Consider the following 23,106-nt stretch of genomic DNA (forward strand, 5'->3'; position numbering starts at 1 on the left):
TATTAGCTTAATCAGAGCACTAGACTCTTAATGTAATAATACCCCCCCCCAAACATTAAGGGGGGAAGTTTCCAGTGAAACACATATTGTGAAAAATACAAGCTTCGAACAAACCTGCTAAAATATCCTGCAACATACAAGTCAGAGAATACTGAGCCCATGCTCCTCCCCAAGAGATGTCTCCTCTGTTAAAGTCGGTCCCAACCAGAAGCAACAACAATCTTTCCAGCTGAGTTTCATTCACAATCTCACACAAATGTATTGTTGGCCTTGTAGCATTTGCAATTCTAGCAAGTACCTATAAAAAAAAAAAGAGAAATACAATTACACTGAATTCTGCCCCCACAAGTATTAATCCATCAAAATGAAGACAAAGTTTAACAACTGGAGATACAAAACTGTACTACTAAAAAAATAAGAACACAGACAAAAAAAAGAATACAAAATATGCAAGCATCAACCTTCCCCAAAAGTGGCAAACTGTAGTCCTACTTTTCATCTACGAAATTCACCTCTCTATTGCTGGAAACTTTTTACTGTCCATTAGAAAGCTTTCACTGTCCATCATTTCTGGCATAAGAGCACCACTTTGGTCTCTACTCTATTACATCATTTAGTTCCACATATTCTTTTCTTAAAATGTGCTGGAAACTAATCTCAGGAATGTTTTTACAGAAACATAATGCTAAAAAAAAAAAAAAAAAAAAAAAAAAAAAAAAAAAAAAAAAAAAAAAAAAAGAAAAGAAACATGTGCTTAATTGCAGTCTTCAAAGATTGAGTAAATTTGGAATGGAAAACATAACTGGAGCACTATTCCACTCCTTAAATGTCAGAGATGAATCTAGCATGTTTAGGATAGTCCATATTAAGGTCATGGATCATCTGTAATATTCTTATATGCCTGAAATCAGTTCTTAAAAGAATGCTACATAACACTTAATAGAACCTTCTCAAAGAAGAAAAAAAAGAGAGAGAAAAAAAAATTCCTATACAAACAGCCTTGGGAGAATCCACAGTACTTAAAATAAATAAATAAATAAATAAAATATATAAAAAAAAAAATCTGAAGTTCTTGGATCCATGGAATAGGCTTTCCCCAAAATATATCAAACTGCAGATGCTTTACTGTAGAGTCCATGCTCAGAACTCATGCATTAGGTTGGGAATGTTGTAACAAACTGGCTAAAGTTACCTGAAGTCAGAAATAACTATGAATTAAGAAAAGCCCTCATTTTAAAATAAGTAGCACTTGTCTAATTTGAGATATTGGTTCCAAGATTTTTCTTGATAAAGAGTGATGGCCAAAAATATAGCAGTTAACAGGATTATCAACTATAGCCATCAAATATGATGGAGTTGGGTAGAACTTCAAGTCCTTTCAACATGACTCCTTCCCTAGGTGCAACATCTAACCCATCCAGTCATAGCACGTTTGAAAAATTTCAAATCTTGACACTGGCAGTGCTAAGTAGTAAACACAGTTTACTTTCAGTAACAGTTCAGTTACACTTCCTAGTCTAGAAAAAAGGATCCTCCATTCCACTTTCAAAACAGATGAAGTGTTGTGCAGCTATAGGATTTAAGTGGGTCTAGTGTGTGACAGATAAAACTGACCAAAACTTTCTTGCTTTGGTGTAACAACCTAATTTTTGTCAAGTCTATAAATTGGAGTTCAGCCTCAACAATCATCTGCAGAGACCTCCAGTTTGACAAGAGAAGGGGACAAAATGCTGACCAAGACACTTGTTCATCTGTAAGAGATAGTCTAAACAGGGAAACTGTCCCCTAGTGCAATAGCAGGGTTTGCTGAGAGGCTGGAAAAGAGTTTTGATACCATTGTAATGGTTCCTATGAAGAAAAAAAAAAAAGGCTGAAAGCAGATTTGACTTTTACTTATTCAGCCAATATAATCCTCCTCTCAAGATTCAAGACAGGTGAAGAATAAGTTTTTTTCTTTGCTTTGGACTTGTTATCCAAAATCAGTTGCCTTTTAACTCTAAAGTTTTCTAAAGACTGAGCTACGGAATAGCCTTTTTCTTCTTTTTTAAGCTTTTCCAGTACAAAATTTACCCTGCAACAACCAGCTTTTTACTTAGTATTCCCACTAAGTCTCTATTTTTCAAATTATAAAACAACTAAATTCCTGTATGCTTGGTCTTCTAAAAGACAGGAGGAAATAAATTCCAGCTTCAGCTCTTTAATCTTTGTTCTTGAGGATGAAACAAGCTGGGGGGAAACAAGATAATCTGAAAACCACATTCAGAGAAACCTCACTAACAGCATTTAGACTTCAAAATTCTATTTTAATTTTCTGATTTACTTTGTTTAAAGAGGTCAAATCAGCTTTCTGAATACCAAAATTGGAATAACTGACTAATGTTAGTAATTTTAGAACTGTACAAATGTCCTTATATAAAAACTTTTTGAAAAGCTAATTTTTAGACAATTTTGAAGTCATCATATCAATACAATTTACCCAACAGCTGACAGATCAGAAAACACAGTATCACTAGAAACTATTAAAAATGTTAATGCTAAAGGTAATTTTTTTTTAACCACACAAGCAAAAAATCAGTTAGAAAGCTAATTTTATGTGGTCTCCATTGCAAGCATAGAAAGATGTTCCATATTCTGTTTACCTTACAAACAAACAGAAGTAAATCCGCATGACAAGTAAAGTCCATTGACAACAGAAAAAGTGCCAGCTTCTGCACTACAGAAATACAACGTTCATGTGCCAGTGTAAATGGAAGTGGTTCAATTTCTGGAGTTTCTTTTGTTGTGGATACTTCTGTATCTAATGTAGAACGAGGCCATTCTGCAGTCCGACGTAAGCGTATTAAGTCCTTAAAGTGCTGCAGAAATTAAATTAATGGTTACACATTTTAAAAATAAGCTCTCTATCTTTCCCCAGTGAAAATGTGAGGTAACAACAGTAGGCATAAAATTTTGAAAAGGAAAGGAGAGTCAAAGAATAGATGAGAATTTGGAATAGAATTAAGGTTTTACTGGCACAAATTTAGTTTGGCAACACGGCATGTCAAGTGACAGAGTCATAACCAAATTACTCTGTTTCTCACAACAAGTGCCAGCAAAGCTTTTGTTTGCCATAAAACAGAAAAAGCAGGCATTTTAAAGTTTTTTTTTTTCGTATTTCCAGACCTGCATATACAGTGAGGGTAACCATGAATCCAACTGCTTACAGAAATAGCTAAAATCAAAATTTACTCTTACAAGGATGCTGACTTCTCAAGTTAGTAATCATCAGCACTTTCTAAAATCAGTTTAAAGCTTGTAAATAAAAGTTCTCCTATACAGACAATTTTAAGTCAAACTTCGAAATCAAAGACAATAAAGAGCTCATGCTGTATTCTATGCTTAATTGATACTCTAGAACTACAACCCTTAACACTTACAGATTATAAAATATCCATCGACCACTGCAAACTGAGCCATTCTGATACCCAAAGTTCTAAACTACCATAGGTTTTTGACATAGGGTTTACAAATCCAGTGGAGAAAAGTAGGTGCTTTTAATCCTCCAATCTCCTAAAGACACTCATTTACCAATTCATTTCATTGTATTAACTATACAAGCAGTCTAATATTAGATAATACAAATGCTTCTTATAATCTCACTTAAGTACTAGAAACTGAGGTAGACCAGAGAAAGAGCTATTTACCAAGACAAATGTTTCAGCTTTCTCCTAAATGCAATGAATCCTTAAGTTACTCACAGCTTGCAACAACAGAAAGTGATTAGTAGGTGAAGTATTAAAATCTGCATGAAATGCAATTTATCAAGTGTACAATAAAACCATAGCTAGCTGTTAAGATATTTCAAGTGGAAGACTCTTTAGCTTAACATGCTTTTTTGAATGCAACAGGGCTGTTGTAAAGTGAAACCTACATAACTTAACTTGACAGCATATTTCAGCCAGTGAGTCATTAAAGGATGTTTCAAAGGGGGGCACTGATAAAATCCGTTGGAATAGAGCAGAAGATAGTGCAGGAAAGAACAGCTCATGACAAGCAGAGTTAGTGAAAACACAGGGCTTACAAAAATATGCTGGTGTTTAACCCTTTGCGGGGGGAAAGGGCAGTAAAATTATCAAAAGTTGTTATAAGATTTCTGTTTAGAATGCCTTGAAGGTCCAATATTCTATAATTTGCTTCTGCAATCCTATTTTCTGTCATCCTAACAGATAGCAGTACTTCTGGAATCACATAGTAAATATTTAAAGAGATATTCAAATCTTGGAGTTAAAAGGAGTTGCACTTTTTTGTGTTTCCTGAAAAGTGCAAGTTGCCATCTCCAGAGATCCCAAAATTTCAACACTTTTCATAACCAAAATCATGCCTTTACCAGCATATCCACTCCCAGTATTTGAGGCTTACCACAAGATGCTACAATTTATGTGATAACGTCTTTTTTAGAAAGCTAAGCAGCTTCTAAGAAAGCTCAGAAAATTTTATCAAAAGTATTGTGTTTATTGATTTGGGGAGATAGTCTGCTGTGATAATTAATTTCTGGCTTCTCAACCAGGTCAGTACCCAGAAGACTCTACGTTAGCTATCTAAAATATTGTTTTACAGTTTTTATTTGTATATGCTACATTACGTATATGTATGTGTATATGTATGTTATTGTTACAAGTTTAAATGTATGACTGGCATTCCCAAAACTACAGAATTGCTAGTGATTTTGGCTAGGATCGCCTAAAAACTCTCGGTAGAAGATAAACTATTTTTCCCAGTGCAAGACATTTCCAGATTGTGGCTGTATTCAGCAAACAAAATATTCTTGATAACAGCCAGGATGAAACACCTTTTTTTAAATAAGATCAACCTAGGACAAAAATGACTTTGCAGGAACAGGTCTTTTCACACAAAGGGCAAGAAGTCAGTTACAGTTTCAGAGCATCATACCTTTGAAGTAGCCTGCTTTAGTTTTGCCTGTTCTACTAAAAGTTTGTATGATGATCCTTTGTTGCTTTGTATTTTCTCTTTTTCCATCTGTTCCACCAAAGCCTTCTGCTTTGCTTTTAATAAGTTAAGTTGCTAAAAGAAAATGTTAATAGGAAAAAAATGAAAATTTAAGCAATAAGATGTTAAAAGGATCAGTGTTTACATCGGATAGTGATCTTTAGTTCAAACTGTAACTTGAGCTTTTCTAATATAGCTTATACACAACTTTAACTGAGATACCTTCAGGGGCCACTGGTAGACCCAGAATAGACGATGTTTAAGAAAAAAACAGTATTTTTAAATAAGCTCAAGACATAATATGACCTGGGTCATAAAACCTGCATGGTAATATTTAGAAATGAAAGTATAGTAACTTAAGAATTACCAACTGTAAACCTCAACTGGTCATCCCTGTAGGAGCTTGCACTCAGACGTACCCAGATTTATCTAGAAAGTAAATTATATTTATCATCATATGTGGGCCACAGAGAGCAACAGTACACTCCAGGATTTATTCTTCTGGCAGATCCTATGCCCCACAGTTTGAGACAAATGTCAAAGAAGACAGGCAGCCTTTAGCTACAGAACTAGACCTATGCAAAAGCAAGGTTGAATAAGTCCCAAGGCCAAAGCTGTTTTTTCAAGAAATGAGATGTACTATAAAGTATCTTCTGTGAAAACAGCCAGTATCATACTGGAAGTCACCTGTTTATGATGAACAAGCTGTTTTCTGATCTTTCTGGAATACAGTCTGTCTAGGCTACTGTTGCCTTTGGTAGATCTGCTCAGACTCTGGGTGTGAAGGCTGTTATTAATAAAACTCCACTGGTTTCCTAATGGAAACAGAGAAGAAAAAAAGTTGATAACAATCTACTAATAGAAGTAATTCTGTCAGTGTCATGCAGCTATCACTACTGATGATAATACTCCTAGGAATTTTAAAAGGTAGTGGCATTACCTTGTTTTTATTCTTTTAAAAATATATAAGGCAGTAAAGCAAGACTGCCCTAAATAAAAATACTCGAACAGCCTCCATAACATGAAAACGTTCCATTTTTCATTTTTTAGGCAAGCTATTCAAAGAAAACCATAGCTAATCCACTTAAATATTAACAAAAAAAATAATGCATATTCTTATATACTGGATGCAAATACCATGGCAAATACCAAAACACGTGTCAAATCATACCATTGTTCATTCTCACAAAATCATAGAATCATAGAATCAGAAAGGTTGGAAGGGACCTCTGGAGATCATCTAGTCCAACCTCCCTGCTCAGCACGGTCACCTAGAGCATGTTAGACAGGGTTGCATTCAGGCGGGCCTTGAAGATCTCCAGAGAAGGAGACTCCACAACCTCTCCCAGGGCAACCTGTGCCAGGGCTCCATCACCTTCACAGGGAAGAAATTCCGACTCACGGTCAGGCGGAACTTCCTGTGCTTCAATTTCTGCCCATTGCCTCTTGTCCTGTCAGATGGGACAACTGAAAATAGTTTGTCCTCGTCCCCTTGACACCTTCCCTTCAGGTACTTATAGACATTGATAAGATCCCCCCTCAGTCTTCTCTTCCCCAGGCTAAAGAGAGGCCCACATAGTATTCTCTCAAGTCCCAGTAACAGGATATTATATTTTAGAAAATATAATCAAAATTTTTTTTTATCTGCCACTTAGGGGGCACAAAAAGGCAACAGATCTGTGTACGTGTGTGTATACATATACACACATAAATATATATGTATATGTATGCACACACGTACACAGATCTATCTATATCATGTTTCTTGGGTAAAAGGAAGGTGAAGAAGCAGATGTAAGAGTGCAAATAAAATGATCCAAACATCTGTTTCTAAAATCTCATTTTTAAATGAATTGAAAATACTGTATTTTAAATATATTTGAACAGGTCTAAAACCTATACCCATAAAAACAAAGTTTTGATACGCAATTAAAAACAAGCAGCACATACCTGTCAGAAATCGTTCCCTTTCCTTTCCATTCAAAGGTTTCTTGGCTGTGGCTGCTTCATCTTCAACAGTAGCTACGTAATCCAGCAGTCTGGATACCAGCATTACAACCCAGCTGATCATAGGAATGTCTAATACTCCTTAAAAAGAAATAAACTTGAGTGCCTTAATAAGGTTTTGAAGCCATAACAAGATACTTTTTAAAGAAATCATGAAAAGGCATTATATGAAGCACATTTAATTGGCCCACAAAGATGCTTACCAAAAAAAAAAAAAAAAAAAAAAAACAGAAATAAGAATTTGAACACTCATTCATGAGGGAAGAAAACAGAAATTTGCAGTAGAATTGAAGTGCAAAAGGGAAAGTGTCAGTTCCAGTAAGATGGAGAGAGAAGTCAAAAGCCTCCCTCCTACTGCTAAAGCTAGAAATTACGTGGTAATCAAGAAAAGAAATTTTAAATTATAAGATTAAACTCTCTTGCAAATGGAGAATGACAGGTGCCAGCATTAAAGTATATAAATTAGATAATTCAAATTCCACAGTGTGAAACTCCTCCATCAACCAAGGCTTTAATGAGACAGTCACATAAAATCCCATAAGTCATAAGACAGTTATATCCAACTACTAGTTCATTTTTATTCCTTTTTGGTTTATTTTCAGGCAGCCATCTTAATCAAATACGGGAAAGTCAAGACTGAGTTCAGACTAGATGGAACATGCTGGTGGCAATAATAACTAGCTATTGCTTATTTCAGTCTCACATATTAAAGGCATGTATTTCTGTACAGACAGATAGGAAAAAAAACATATGTTATACATCAGGCAACATAAATCTTTGTGTGTATGAGTAAATCTAAATGAATAGTTCTAAAGTGAGTTCATTAAATAATTACCAGAAACCTACAATTGACTATTTGATCACTGTCACTACACAAACTGCATGCTTTTACATAGTATCAACAGAATAAACTTGTTAATGTTACAGGTTATATATATATTTTCATATCTGTGCATACTGCTCAGACACATCTAATTATATCACATTTTCCATGCACTGATCTCAAAAAAGCTTTAGTCAACTCAAACTATCATCATTTCTAGATCAAACAAGAAAGCAAAGGCACAGAAACCACTTGTCCGAAGTCATATCTAGTTCTTGGCAGCCTAAGCAACAAGACGTACGCCCTGAGTTTTTACTCTAGTATCCATAACACTGGTAAGAAAACAGTCCATCTCAAGTAGGCAGAGGAATAGGAGGCCTCCCAATAACATGACCTGAACAGGAACTGCAGACTAAATGGCAAGAGGAAAAATGGATTTCTTTAGTGATGACCACAGTGGTTTGCGGAATAAAAAGAAAGGAGTCTGCTGCAGAATAAATCATATATGCTTCTATATTTCTATTTAAACAACTGCATTTCTTTTCCTTCTGTCTCAAAATTCTTATGTTTATCCAGAATTTTCAACTCTCTCTCTCTCTCCTCCCAAAGGTGTTTACTTATTCTTCTCTTCCCCTCTGCCTCCAATTTTATAAATTCTCTCTACCTACATCACTCACCTCTTTTTCTGATTGTCCTTTGATTTTTGACTTTTTGTTTCAGTAATTTTTCACCCCTTTGACCCTGAGTTATGCTCGATAGCTCTCTAATAGAAATTTCTTCTACCATACCTGATGCTTCCATCACACATAAGGCCCTAGTACTCACCTGTACTGTCCAGGAGGAAGGAAGCTGGAAGACCAGCAAATAAAGCTCTGAAGTATCAGTTACTTCTGCTTCCTAAAGTCCTCCGTGAGGACAACTAGTAAGGCAAGAGCTATGAAAGGAATTGGCAGCTGTGGGGAGAGTGCAAACAGAAGTAGAGGAGATGTAAGCTTGGATTTGCCTCAACCTAGTTAGAGACTATAGCAGGATATGGCCAAGAGAGACAGTATATGGCAGACCAAGGGGGGGCAATAGGACAGCTTCTTACATCTGTTGCAATCTTGTTTGCATCAGGAAGACAGGGTAAAAAGTAAGGACAAGTGTCAATTGGCATTTACCAGCTTCACAACTCTAAGAATTTTAAAGGACATATCTTCTACAATGAGCTGCTACATGCACATATATTATGAAGTAGCCTAGAGTTTGATGTTTTTGAAATTAAACATTTCCTTCAAACTAACGGCAGTTAAGAAAATATTCTAAAAAGACTGCCAAGCCTGTTATTATATATATATAAAAAAATCTATACCAAAAAACACTGCTAGCAGTTTGCAAATAGTATAAGAATACGCCTAATGAACTTCTCTCCAGGAGCTGCATTTCACTTCAAATGCTGGTAACTTAGAACAGATCTCATGAACAAAAAGAAGAGATACTAAATTCCAAAGTAATTCAGTAAAGCTGTCTGCACACTTTGATTTCCCTCCCGCTATTTCACTAAAATTTAAGAGTCCTAGCTGAATCAGAAGTAAATAAACAGATTTTACTCAAGTGTAAACAGAAGAAAAACAAATAACTCATTTTTAGCACCTAAAGAACAAGGAAATTCAACATGTTTTGAAAGACAATTGTGTTTTTAAAATATAATGAACAAAAGCATGTTCTTGTTTTAATACACCAAAAATTGTGAGCTAGTCTCATAATTTTCTAGCTATAACGAATAGGAAAGCATAGCTTCCAAATTAGAGAGCTACCTTCAGTTCTTCTGTGCAAAGGTAAATGAGGTTGCAGGGGTGACAGCAGGTTATCCAGGAGATTAAGTAAACTTTCCAAAACACCACTGTTGCTAAGTGATCTTTGGCCAATGCAAGAAAGCAACATGAAGACCCTAAAAATAAAATTTAAACATTTAAGAATTTTATTTTTTCCAGATTCAGTGATATTCTGAAATGCCCCTTACAGAATAATATTCCCCTAGGCTCTCCTCTGAGATGCATACTGCTAAAGAAAGTAGTACTGTAGGCCAGCAAGTTAACTGGATTTCAAATTCTATTGTCATAAGGATAATGCAGTACTTCAGGTTGCTCAGCATCTTTTATCCTCAAGGCCAATAGTTACTTGCTCTGTTCCACTTTGCACATCTTCTGAAACAAGACCTTATTTGTTTTATTTCTTATTACAAACTATAGGCTGAATAACAGGAGTACAAAATTAAATCCAATATTCTTAAACTCTTAAGTTAATCCATTTATAGAAAGTACAAGAACAAATACTACAACCCAAAGCAGGTAGAATGCTACAGACCGATATTCTAAACGTATTTAGCATTTTCTTTTAAAGACCTCAATCAATCTGAAATGATCACATCTAACATTTAATTCTCAGCTCTACAGTTGTCTTATCTAAGAGAAGGCTTTTGTTTTAAATACTAATAGTGTGCTTTTCAGTCTCATTCCTACTTCCAAAGGCACTAAAAGAGTCACCCTCTGTGATGAGGGTGCATTTATCCTCATAAAGGAGAAGGCAATTTCCATTACTGGAGAGCAGTCCTGCTAGGTATGCAAACAGCAGCAGTATTCTCCAGAAATCTCTGTCCAATTCCTTCCAAGTAAGGAGAAATTGTAACTTATCGCAGTCATAGCACCAAACGATGAAACAACCGTAACCACACATTTAACATTTGCATTGTTATTTTGGAGTTGGTTCTTAAACCACTGTAACAGACAAATGAGTATCATTGTCATTTTTGGTCTTCATCAATCCAGATGTTGTGAACCACGGAATTATTTAAAAGTGATGCACAGGTAATATTATAAACTTGCACCTTACCTGTCTTGTGGGAATATGAGAAGTTGTTCCGAATTGTATAATTCCTGCAGTACATTTGAAAGAAACTGGCCCCACCATCTTTCTCCTCCACACAGCTGAACAAGCAGAAGGCCAGTATGCAATCGTATCTTTGGAGTTCCACTTATACATAAGTGTTTAAATAATTCTTCACAAGCTTGAGCATGAAAAGTACTTTGCAGAACTACAGGAACAGAATGCCCTTTTAAGAAAAGGAAATACAAGCTATGTTTAATGAGAATGTACGAAGCTACTTCAGCCATGATGGCTTGAAGGTATAGGAGGAAAAAGCTTTTGGGAACCTTTTAACTATAACAATCAAACTAATTGACACTGTGAGGGTGGGAAGAAGGGAAACGGGTAAGAAGATGGACAGATGGTATTTTGCAGATAACCCGAAAAGACTAGGCCAGACGTCTAAATAAAATCAATTTCACATCCATGAATCAAATGTCCCCACAGAAACTAAAAAGCCGTAACACCAAGCTATTATGCTTAAGAACAAATTGGCATATTACAATGGCAATATTACTCCTAACTCTTACTCAGACCTTATGACTTTGATTCTTCAAGAACGCCTTCGATGAGAAGTTTAGGATGTAAAAGTCCTTACTGGATATTAAAAATCATGGGCTGAGAAGAGATGTGGTTTTACGACTGTTTTCCACATAACTCATCCCTGTCTCCCCTTTCTACTTCTAACTGCCTAATCTGTCCCCAGTGCTGCACCGGCCACAGTGTTCACAGATCTTCCAGGAGCTCATTCAATCCATGAAAACAGCATGGGTATTCTGCCTGAGTAGCCATCTGCTACTTCAACGAACAGTATTTGAACACAGGAATGCGCAGTCAGGACTAGCAGAAAGGGAAGAGCAGAGGAAGTGAGAAGGACAACTCCTCTCTCTCTTATCCTTTTTAGCCGCAAAAAGTTGTTAGGTCAGCTTGGTCCATTTGGTGCAACTGCACACCGCATGTTACCTGAAATTAAAATCATAGCAACACATATCTAAATACAGTTTAAAGGCCTTATAGTGGAAAAGTACAAATCAAGAAAGAGAATGTTTCCACAAAATTGACAAAAATAATGAAACTCAAAAAAAAAAAAAAATACTAACCATTAGAAGAATGAAGCAAACTAAGCAAAGTATCCAGCAGGTATCTAATGATGGTGCGTAACTGTTCTGTGGATGACATCTGAATCAACTCTTTTGGGTCAGATTGCTCTTTCAGTGTTTTCCTGCTTGCACCTAAAGCTACTTTCAGCCTCTGAACAGCGTGGTGGGCCAAATTGAGTTGAAGTTGTAGCTGAATGCAGTCTTGGTAAGCAGAAAATACCCTGCTATCTTCTTCTACTGCCTTGTCTGGCTTTCGTAAGAAGTACTGGGCATTGTTAGCACTATTGAGTGGTGGAAGGTCAATGCTTTGCAGAAGGATTTCCAACCGATGACAAGCCAAATTGTACCTAGAGGGAAATAGTCCAGTACGCAGTTCAACAGGTATCAGCAAACAGCAAAACATTCGATTCTCACACTGCCAGAATAAGAATTCTGGTCCCTTTTGCATGCATTGTTAAAGACAGACATTGAAATAGTACTGTGTAGTTTGTTATTGCTATAAAAACACTCACTGTAACAGCTCTAACACGCAGGCAGCTTTATCTGAAGACCACCATGGGAATAATAATAATAATAAAAAAAAGTAAATGTCTGTAATGTCATGATATTCTAGTGTTTTAAGTTAAAATAATTAGTAAATACATCCATTTTCTTCTAACCTGCATTGTATGTCTTCTTGCAATGCAACCATCATTGCCAAATGTTGGTCAATTTCTGGCTGATTTGCAGCTTCACCTTCTCCTCTGAGGGGATCGTGCATTAGTTTCAGCTCATTTTCAAAGGGTAAGATGTAAGTATGACCATAGTAAAATCCTAATGGGATCTTTGCTCTGGCATTTGTACTACCGTATCGACCTATAACAGTAATCTGAAAGAGAATAGAGCCTTTATTGTAACAAGATCGTATCAACAGGCAAGACAAAAACCAAGTCAAGAATTCATAAAAAATTATAGCCAAATAAAATTTGATCTGAAGAGCACTTAACAGGAAGTTTACATACTAAATAAGATCAAGAGTTTAGAAGAGAGAATATGTTGTCCTTCTCATTTTTACCTTCATGAACCTGCAAACCGGAGGCGGCAACAAATCATGCAAGATAAGCGAATGTGTGCTAATGTCAGTAGCCACTACCAGTCGTCTTCCATCCACTTCTTCTCCTAAAGTCCAGATGTCAATTGACAAAGAAGCCAAATCACCACAAGTAGGAATCAATACATCTGTCAGCAATATAGGTCTTCCAAAATCTAAGGTCACAAATCTTCTTGCTCCTATGGAAAAAATGTAGGATTACCTAGAATATCAGCAGAAGGTAACCAACCAAGAGATAGAATTCCTCAAACAAATCTATTGTTTCTGTATTAGCCAAAAGGTCTATATTTGAGGTTCTGCCCAGCTGCACAATTTCAGAGAATCTCATTACAACTTTCAAGCTCACAGAAATTGTTCTGAGTAACAGGCCTACTATTATCAAACAATATAAAGCAGCCAAGTATCTGAGAAGCACAGCACTGGTCCTCTGCTCCACAGCAGACTACAGCCCAAACTCTTTGAAAAGAAAATTGCATATTCAACTTAATTTCTTATGTCCTGTATGCATTACTTATGAGCTGGTGCTCTGTCTGGTGACCCAACGTACCAATTCCTCCCCTAGAATTTTCACTTTGATAAACCTCACTGAATTCTGGAGCTTAAACCTTCTGATACAATAGAAATGTAAACTCAGAAACAACCTTTCTTTATAAAGTCAAGAGAGACTACAGCTAAGCAGCTGATTTAAGACTCTGGAAAATGTTCAACTTCTTCACTAGAAAATCTTTAACAAAATTGTTATTAGGAAATCTGGTTTTACCTGAGTGCATTCGCTCTATAATAATTGACTGATGAGGTGGAGGTTGAAGAAAATGTGAAGCATGAGATATTGCAAGAGCAAGACCAGATCCAAGTGGATTCTGAGGAGGTGAAAAACATCAGAAACATTAAGTCATCAAAATCTATGTATTTATAATAAGCTGTACTTTACAAAAGATGGTTAAAAAAACTACCTTTTGTGATTTAAAGAGTTACAATTTCTGACAACACCTGCACTATATTTTGATTTGAACGTGAGCCATCAAAAAATATTTCCTGCCAGGTTGAAAGGTTTTATAGTTACACAGTAAAGCTACTTCAAACTTTCTTATGTTGGAGCTATTTTAATAACCTTAGCTTACTTTCATAAAATCTTTTCATATGGTCTAAAAAAAGTGATAACTTTCACACCTCACCTAAATAAACAGATATTTACTAGTACACAAGTACAAATTAGATCCTGATAAGGCTTACAGTATCTCATTTCTATAAAAACAGTAATTACCGTTCTGGACTTGCTTGCATTTTTGTTATGTGCAGCAAGATTAACAGTTGGGGGATCAATGACTGAACCAGGGAAAAGCTGAGCAAGCTCTGCATTGATAACTGCAGAAACTGCCTCATTAGGTGGAGTCAAAGGTGGAGTCATGAACAGAGGAGTTGTTTTTGGAGTGGGCGGAATGACATCCGAAGGATGAATGAAGAACCCTGGGGCTGCAACTGGATTAGAAGGCACAGAGTTGTGAACAGGACCAACTGCTGATGCTGCTGCTGCTGCAGCTGCCGCTGTTGTCTGATGTAGTTTTGCTTCCAGCTTAGCTTTCTGTGGGGAAAACGAAAGCAGTGAATGTAGCAGAGAACAATACCGCTGTGAATACAGTAATGCTGAACTACAAAGTTCAGCATTCATTATAAACTAGATTTAATAAATGCCAGCTACCCTGAACATGGATGAGTATGTCGAATATCTATCATGAACTGAAAAATGAAATTGTGTTCAATTTGAGCTCACTTGCTGTTGAACGTGAGTAATTAATTAGAATAATCAAAAATAATTTTAAAAACTGACTGTACAACACAGCAAGACTTCGGACTTCAGAGCCTACACAGTCAAGCTGCATACTGACAATGGCTTTATCACTGGGTATTTCCCTGTATCACCAGCTACCCTTTTTATTTCAGTGGGATTTCTCATTTTTGCAGACTGTTATCAAAACTAAGTCTCAGTTCAAGTAGATAGCTATCAAACACCCCATCCATCCTCTAAATACACAAAAAAGTAATTTTTAAAGATCAAAATGGCACTGGAAACAGTTTCAGCATTTTGCTTAATTGGAGTGATTCTCAGTCCAGAGTTATTCCTTTCTCATATATATTATCAAAATGTAACAGGAGAGGGAAAGAATAAAAGAAAGGTGACTGGCTCTGTGCAACTACTTTCTCAGCTTCTGAAGTTTAGAGACAGCATGAAAAAATAGCCAAATAGCCTCCAACCTGTTGCTGAAGCTTCAGAAGCTGCTGCTGTTTCTCTTGCAGCACCTGGAGCTGTTGCTCGGCTGAGGCCATTGCATGAGAGAGAGACTGCAAAGCTACCTGGGCTGCTGAACTCAGTGCTGTCGAAGCTTCCCCAACCGTTCCAGATGAGAGGCCACCAACTGCGGGGGTAACCCCAAAAGTACTCACTGGCATGAAACACAAAACAGAAAGAAAAAAAAAAAGCTATGTATGTAGAAAACAAATGAAAAAACACCTTTCATTTAATTCTTTAGTAACTGTTAAGAGCAGTGTAAAATTCAAGAGAAAGATCTCATTTTATTGAGCTCTCTCTCTATAGCATAGTGTCAGTTCACAGAGTATACACGCTCAACATTCATGCAACGTTTCCATTACAGAAGAGCCATCTACTGCCCTAGAATGCTTTTGTCATGTAAGGTTGTAAGTTAAACATGCAAGCCTAGGTATTATACTCACAACAGGATTACATAGGAGATAGGAATAAATTCATATATTTAAATTTGAAATTCATTTTTGTTATGCTCCAAAGTTTAACTAGACATTTAGTTGTTACTTTAAAAATTTCAACATGTACAAAACTATTGACAATCTCCATGTAAAACAGTGCTTATCACGTCCAATTCAAAACAGTGTATTGTGGACTTACACTAAGAAGAAATAAGAAAAAGTTGTATATACCAGTAAACGTACTTGCATCGTCCCTTTCTATTCTAGTTCCATCACTTGTTGAAACACAAGTAAAGTGCAGAGGTTCAACTTCCAGAAGTCCAGTAAGGGAGGTAAAGCTACCTTCAGCAGCTGCACAGCTACTTATTTTCCCATTTCCTGTAAGAGAAACAAATACCTGTCTATCACTGAATGTTTTCTTGACAGCAACATTTTAGTTACGAAGAGTTGAAAGGGTAAACTAAATATTTTCTTACTTCATGTTGTAGAAGAAATACCCTATCACATCTACAATTTAAATGGTAGTGTAGTTTTAAATGGATGATGCTGCCAATTTTGAATAAAGCTTCTAAATCCAAACTATCAAATGATAGTAGAAGCATAACACAAAATGTAACTGTCTTAATTCCAGAAATATGTTATATAGAGATGCTCTATTCTTACATTTCATTACGAAATGTGCTATCAGAAAGCTAACTTAAAAAAATATATTGATATTCCTGGAAAAGTTAAAACACAGGTTAACAAAGATATGTAATAATTTAGTATCAAAACTACATTGTTACTCATTATGCTAACCATGAAATCAGGTCAGATGTGGGGAGAGGAGGGAAGGCAAGGTGATGGACAAAAGCATATAAAAAAAAGTAAATGAACCACTGTGATTGATGAACATGCTTGCTACGAAAGGAAGAATTTCTTAACAATAAAAACTGTCTCATTCCTAGGACATTCCACAGCCTAAGGACTCACTTATGAACTGACCTGTGGACAGGCACAAATATCTATAGTATCTAAGCAGGAGCATGCCACATGGAATCTACCCAAGTTCAGAAAAATCCATTTAGGTTTTTCTGCCTATGAGATGGTTGCTACTCTACATGAGTAATAACAGATATCTCAGGGAAGCTGCTCAATAGAAGTGACAGATGACTTTGGCCCACTGAATGATAGCAGCCTTTCTGTTTAATTTTCTTCCTCAATCTTTCACAGCATAAGAAAAGTATAAATTCCAGGAAAAGGCTTTTTTTGCTTGCCCTAAGGGCCACAGGAAATGTAATGGATCTCATGAAGCAAGGGAATTGTCATCTTCTTGAACTTCATTATGTACAGCTATAAAGCAGAGGGAAAGGATGAAACTATATCTTAACAAAAGGCAAACAGTACAACAGAGAGACTTACCAATTCTTCTCCAGTAGGTTAAACATACATACCTGACAGAACATCAGATAAATCAATTTCATCTGACTGTACTCCAATGCTGCTGTTGTATACATTTTTACATGAAGAGCCACTTATTTCCAAATCAAAGAGAACTGGATCAAAAGGTGAACTATATAATCCATATCTGCAAGCAAAATAAGACAAATAGCACTGTTCAAGCAATAGGAATTCATATAAAATTATTTACAGAAAAAGGGAAAGTATTTCATCCAGAACTTACTATATTTCAAATCACTCCTTTCATTCAAGTGATGTATCTGGGAAATTACCACTTACCTACATTTCACTAGCACCACTTATTAGGTGACCTTTTCAGACACAGAATATGCAATTTGTACTAAATAATCTTGAACACTTAATACTGTCCTGGAAACATTATATTTACTTATATTTTATACTTATATCTATATAACCATACTTAGTCATGAACACTAGTGCTACAAAACTTAGACAATTAGCCACAGCAATGTGCACGCCTGTATTAAACCCTACACTCACCTAAAAATCAATAAAAATTCAGTACTGTTTCCCCAAAACAGCAAAAGAAATTCCACTTCAGCTTATTTTTTTCCCCCGTTCATCTGAACTAGAAAGAATAAGGAAAATGATGCTAAGGATATCAATCAACACTTGCCAGTACTGATTTTAAATCTCTGCAGAAGAGAATCTCATTACTCCCACTCTGGCAGTACTGCATGGGAAAACAGACAATCACTCAGGTAACTAGGTGGTCCAGAATCAATTAGTGTTTTATAAGTCAAGAAAAAAAAAACACCAATTAACAACAATAGATGCTGTTTTGTTTCTGAATCAATGTCTCTTACCAGCCACAGACAAGAGAAGGAAAAATGGGAATTAGGTCAAATAACTAAGCAGAAGAGGAAAGGAAGAGTGCATCTGTGTAAGGACAAAAATGAGAAACACTCAGTAATTTGTCCTCTGACAAGAGAGCATAACAAAGTATGTTCATAAACATACCCGCAGTAACAGAAAGTTTCTCCCCTTTCTCACTCTGCCTCAGAAAAGTTCCTCTGTTCTTTAGCAAGCAAGGAAAGCTAACAATAGAGAATGCTGAGGAGGCTGGAGCTTAAACGTCCTTTTTGATCAAGCAGTCACAAAAGGATAAATGATTACATGAATACTATGGCATCAGCAACACAGGGAAAGAATAGGTTCTAGACTCCTTTGAATGTTAAACTGTTTCCAGACTGGCTGTGCTCAATGCTCTTCTATCTTTGTCACCAAAGACCAAAACTAGAGCTATTCAGAAAATTAAGTTACAGGAAATGGCAATAATTACTACCAAACTTCAAAAAGTGAGGAAAGAAAACTGAGAATTATAGATCAGTCCACTTCAGATCTACTTCCTAAAAATACACTGGAGCAAGTCAAATTATTTATAGGAAGTTACAACAACAAGATAGCAGATTTAAGGTGTCAAATTTATACTACTTAAGAACAAAATACATTATGTCAATCTAGTGTCCTCTTTACAGGTATGTACTACAAAACAGCAGTGCACCCTGTACATCTGGTAAGAGTGTTTGTTGCACAAACTTTTCATAAGTAAAGTATGCTTATGAAAATATGGTCTAGAGCGCCTATAAAGTAGTTGTTTGCAGAGCAGATCTCAGAATTATGAACTCAATATACTAAGCTCAAGCTTAATACAGATTACTTGCATGATTTAACTAATGAGTTTGATTTATTAAGCTTGCAGCATAACAAAATAAAAAGTGGTTACAAGAACTTTGTAGAATTCAAATATATTGCAGCAACTTAAATGTATGCTGTCTAAAATACATTTAATTCAATAAGCATAGTGCTTTGTACTGATTTTTCATCGGGAACAATCAGGTTCACAATTTTAAACTGCTTTAGCAGCACTCTTCAGAAAAGGATACAAAAGTTGAATCAACAGAAAACAAAGCATGAATCAAAAATGTCACATAACCTCCCACCCCCACTGCAATCACCCTGTTGGCATGTATGCAGCGATGGATGCAAATTATGTGAAATGCCTCTCCTGCTTCACTCAGCATAGATCTCAGCTGGAACAGTGTTTACAGCTTTGTGATCCACAATAAAAAAAAAAAAGACAAGGGCCAAAGAAAACAGCTCAAGGAAATGCTATAAAAATGACTACAGAGCTAGAAAATGCAACCAAAATGCAAACACCCTCTAGACAACCAACATTTTCTAAAATAAACATCACTTAAAAGAAAAAGGGTCTGTTCCTGGGCCGATGTGAACAGGACAAGCATTAATACACTTTAGTTGCAACAGGAAAGATTTCAGATTAGATTTGGGGAAGAAGAGAGATCTGCAATGTTAATGGTATGAATAACGGAGACATGTAATAGCTCACAATAACTAGAATAACTACAATTATAGCACTACCTTACTGGGTGCTTTCAGGAATAGACTAGAGAAGTATCTATCATATTTGGTCAAGAAACAAACCTGCTTTGTTGTGAGAGAACAGCCTAGCACACTGTTGAAAATCCTTTTCTTCTGTTCCGTTTGTTCCGTTTTCTACACTAGAAGTTTTATAACATACCCATGTTGGCTTATCCTTGCAAGTATCTGCCACTTTATTGTGGCATATGCCAGTAAAATGAGAACTACTTTGCCTTAAGGCAACATAAACCTACAGATCCTTTAAGCAGGCATCTGCTTTTATTTGATTAACAAATGTTAGGCTTTTGTACCTGGGAACAATGATAAATAAGAAAATAATCGGTACACATTCTGGAATAGAGATGTGATAAAACACAACTCTGTGAGAGGGAAGGAGGAGAAAAAAAACAACTAATGACTACTTACTAATTTCTCCTTTTAAAGGATATGTTAATACTTATCTCTTAAATAAAAACAAAAAACTTTGGGAATTGATGGCATTCTCTTGATCGATAGTCACATAGAGGAAAGGCCAGTGAATTTTGTCTAAATTAGTAGGCTAGATCAAGAAATAGGCCTTGCCCTTGCAAGAGAAAGAACTGCAGCAATCAAATATGGAATTATACAGGGGCATCTGCTAGTATTCTGTGTTTATCACAACCTCAGGGATACTGAGCTAAAAGATGAAGCATTTGGAAATTCATCTACCAGAACAAAATGAGTAAAACATCAACCAGAAACATTCAGAAAAGCTATGTCAAGAAGGATGCCAAGAACGGGGGCTCATTTTAGAAAACCTCCCTTGAGATTCAGACACCTGTGTTTGCCACTAAGTGATATGAACAATCACACTATAGTATGCAACTGGAAAGGAAAAAAACTTGTATTTCAGGTATGTTGTTTAGAGAGGTAATTAGAAACAATCTACATGAAGGAATGGATCAGTTCCTACACACAGAGGTGTCAGTATCATATTTCAGCCTGAATTTTCACCATTTTCTTCCTCTGTGCATGATTTTTTTTAATTCAACATAGAAGCATAAACATTCATTTTTCCCCATTTACTTTATGTATTTGAAAAAGTTTTCCAGTCTCCATTCACCATTTCTGTTGCTGATATAAGTTTTTCAATCAGCTGGAAGAATTAGGGACAGTAAAACAAAAACACAAGTGAGATGAGGATTGTGACAGGGAACACAGTCAGGAGCTAAGCATAACACACAGCAACTATTTTTATCAAATATTATGTGACTATATCCCTGCAACAAGAAAACAAAAACAAAACAAAAAGCCAGAAAACTCTCAGCTGACTAAATTTAAAATTTAGTCTGAAGATTCTGAATTAACCTCTACTAGACCACTTGTACCTTGATCTTGCCCTACTCAGAGGAAAACACATGACCATAAATCACAACTGGAAAGAATCATCTGAAGCAGCACGCTCCCATCATTATAATGTGGCTTTGAAAAGTGCTACAAAACTGAACTACCCAAAATTTCCTTTAGGAATTATGCAAAATCGAAGCTAACATGACCAATCAGTTCAATATAAGACATGCAACAGCATAGTCTGAAATTATATTGCTATATAATTTATAGTAAGCACTTGCATTCCCAGCAAATTACTTCAGGTCTTGTCTCTACACTTGGAATTTGGCATTTGGTAGCAAGAGTTTAAATGTATAGTCTGCTTGCAGACAGACTACTAAAAATGTTTATTTCAGTATACTTCATTCCTTCTCCATACTCAAAACAGGAAATTTTTTGTTAATCTTTAAACCAAAAATCTTAAATAGTAAGTTAGGTATTGCACACACTTCAAACACTGCATACATGTTTGCTAATTTAAAGTGCACTGTGCATTGCAAGATAATTTAATTCTCCTTTACCTTTACACCAGTCAAAACTGTTTTTCCAGAGCTGTACCAAATTAATCCTTGCTCAAACAAATATTGCAAGACACATCTTAAAAAACAAACGAAAAACCAAACAGGACAGAAAATAGAAGGTGGCATTGGGCAGAATGAGAATTACTACATAGAGCATATCCAAATAAAACACAAACAAGTTTTAGAGTGCCTAATTCCATTTAAAGTATTATAAGCAAGTTAAGTACTTCCCATCATGAAGGGAACTACAACTACTTTTCTCAGTACCTTGTTTGCAGTAACGCTTCCATAGGTGTTAGACGATCCTGTAGCTGTCGGGACACAGCAGTTAGCAAGGATGCACAAGCTGTACTACATCCTGCCAAATCTTCATCCTTTACATAATTCAGCAATACAAAATACCAATATACAGATCCTGTGTCAAAAAAAGAATTTAATTTCAGATAAAACACAGTATGAAAATTCCACTCAGAAAGCAAACTACAACAGAATCATGGAAAGTGATAAATTAGCTAACTGGTTACTGAATTACGGAATCTTACTAGTTACCAGAAAACTCCCCCCACCCTGCCTGTTTTTGTGAAAGAGGCTTTATTTTTGAATCAATCTGTAGTGATTAGATCCAACAAGTACTTCAGACTCTCAGATCAGCTAATTATTTTCATAATTGAAGAAAACAAGGTTCCTAGCAAAAAAATTTACACATCTACTTCATTACATTTTCATTGTGCCCAATGCTTCTACTAAATACAACAATCTAAAAGGTCTTGAGTCACTAAGATGCTAGCTTAGGTGTTCCAATTCCTTCAGAGTCAAGCCTCACTGTAGATTCAATTCTTCCCTCTTGTCCTATGTTTTTTAGCTGAAGCTCTCTCCTTATTCCCTATTTTTGCAGCAGACACTGTCTTCCACAGCACATTCTTCACCCTCACCTCCGAGTATCAACGTGTTAAATGTTTTTAACCAAACTGGCCCTGAGGAGTAGTAGCTCAATACGCCTTCTGGTCTGCAAAGTAATTTTCCTGCAAGATCACCTGGTGATCCCAAGCTAGATGCAATTCAACAACCTCACACTATAGGAATCAACTCGGTACTCAAAACATGAGTGTCTAATCTAGTTTAAAATTCCCTTTTGGTGCAGAAGTAACACATGTGGATAGCTAGAGTTGGACATCCAAATGCTTAGCCAGACTCTCTGGAATAAATTACCTGATTTTCAGAAATAAAACAGCCCTGACTCTCACCGAGGGCAACAAATCAAGGTTCCTAAATATCTCTGAAAATTCTTGCAAAACTGCAGGAATGTTCCCAAAAATTTGACTACTTTAGTATTCTGTGTGAAGTAAGCTAATTTTCTTAAAATTCTACCATCTACAAACACATACCTCGAAATTTAATGCCATTTAGACCATATTACTCCAAGAAGCAGTATTTGAACAGTTACGTAATTACTATTCCATAAAAAGGTCCAGCAAAACATGCTTAATAAGAAATGTTGTCATATTTATATGACAACAAAGACTGTATACATACCACCCGTTGCAGCAGCAGGTAACAGAGGCATATTGTCAAGTAAAGCTTTTAGAAGAACAGATCCAAATCCTTGCTGACTTGGGTCACACCTGCCATTGCTACAAAGAAACACAGACAGACAGCTTAAATGTTAAAGTAAGTAACAATGAATTTCCACCAGAAGATAAAGTTCTTTGTAATGATACCATAACATGCTTTTTCCTCAATGGA

The 23,106-nt window shown here is 36.0% G+C and overlaps 1 protein-coding gene across 5 annotated transcripts in view; it reads right to left on the reverse strand.

Annotated features, from left to right (window-relative positions):
- Positions 1-23,106, reverse strand: part of BIRC6 (baculoviral IAP repeat containing 6) — a 192,248-nt gene that overhangs the window by 111,890 nt on the left and 57,252 nt on the right. For 2 of the 5 annotated variants that reach the window (XM_062572051.1, XM_062572048.1), the window contains exons 20-36: positions 22,897-22,994; positions 21,631-21,778; positions 17,065-17,198; positions 15,863-16,009; positions 15,164-15,351; positions 14,175-14,492; positions 13,671-13,770; positions 12,875-13,089; positions 12,480-12,688; positions 11,821-12,167; positions 10,688-10,907; positions 9,613-9,746; positions 6,937-7,074; positions 5,674-5,801; positions 4,930-5,061; positions 2,640-2,855; positions 115-298 (exon numbers count right to left, since the gene is read on the reverse strand). In XM_062572051.1, the coding sequence (XP_062428035.1) occupies positions 115-298; positions 2,640-2,855; positions 4,930-5,061; positions 5,674-5,801; positions 6,937-7,074; positions 9,613-9,746; positions 10,688-10,907; positions 11,821-12,167; positions 12,480-12,688; positions 12,875-13,089; positions 13,671-13,770; positions 14,175-14,492; positions 15,164-15,351; positions 15,863-16,009; positions 17,065-17,198; positions 21,631-21,778; positions 22,897-22,994 (3,056 nt within the window). The remainder of the gene's footprint in view (positions 1-114; positions 299-2,639; positions 2,856-4,929; positions 5,062-5,673; positions 5,802-6,936; positions 7,075-9,612; positions 9,747-10,687; positions 10,908-11,820; positions 12,168-12,479; positions 12,689-12,874; positions 13,090-13,670; positions 13,771-14,174; positions 14,493-15,163; positions 15,352-15,862; positions 16,010-17,064; positions 17,199-21,630; positions 21,779-22,896; positions 22,995-23,106) is intronic. The other 3 variants (XM_062572049.1, XM_062572052.1, XM_062572053.1) reach the window with 3 other exon arrangements.

The sequence above is a fragment of the Rhea pennata genome, chromosome 3 (assembly GCF_028389875.1).
Source record: "Rhea pennata isolate bPtePen1 chromosome 3, bPtePen1.pri, whole genome shotgun sequence".
NCBI classification, from domain to species: domain Eukaryota; kingdom Metazoa; phylum Chordata; class Aves; order Rheiformes; family Rheidae; genus Rhea; species Rhea pennata.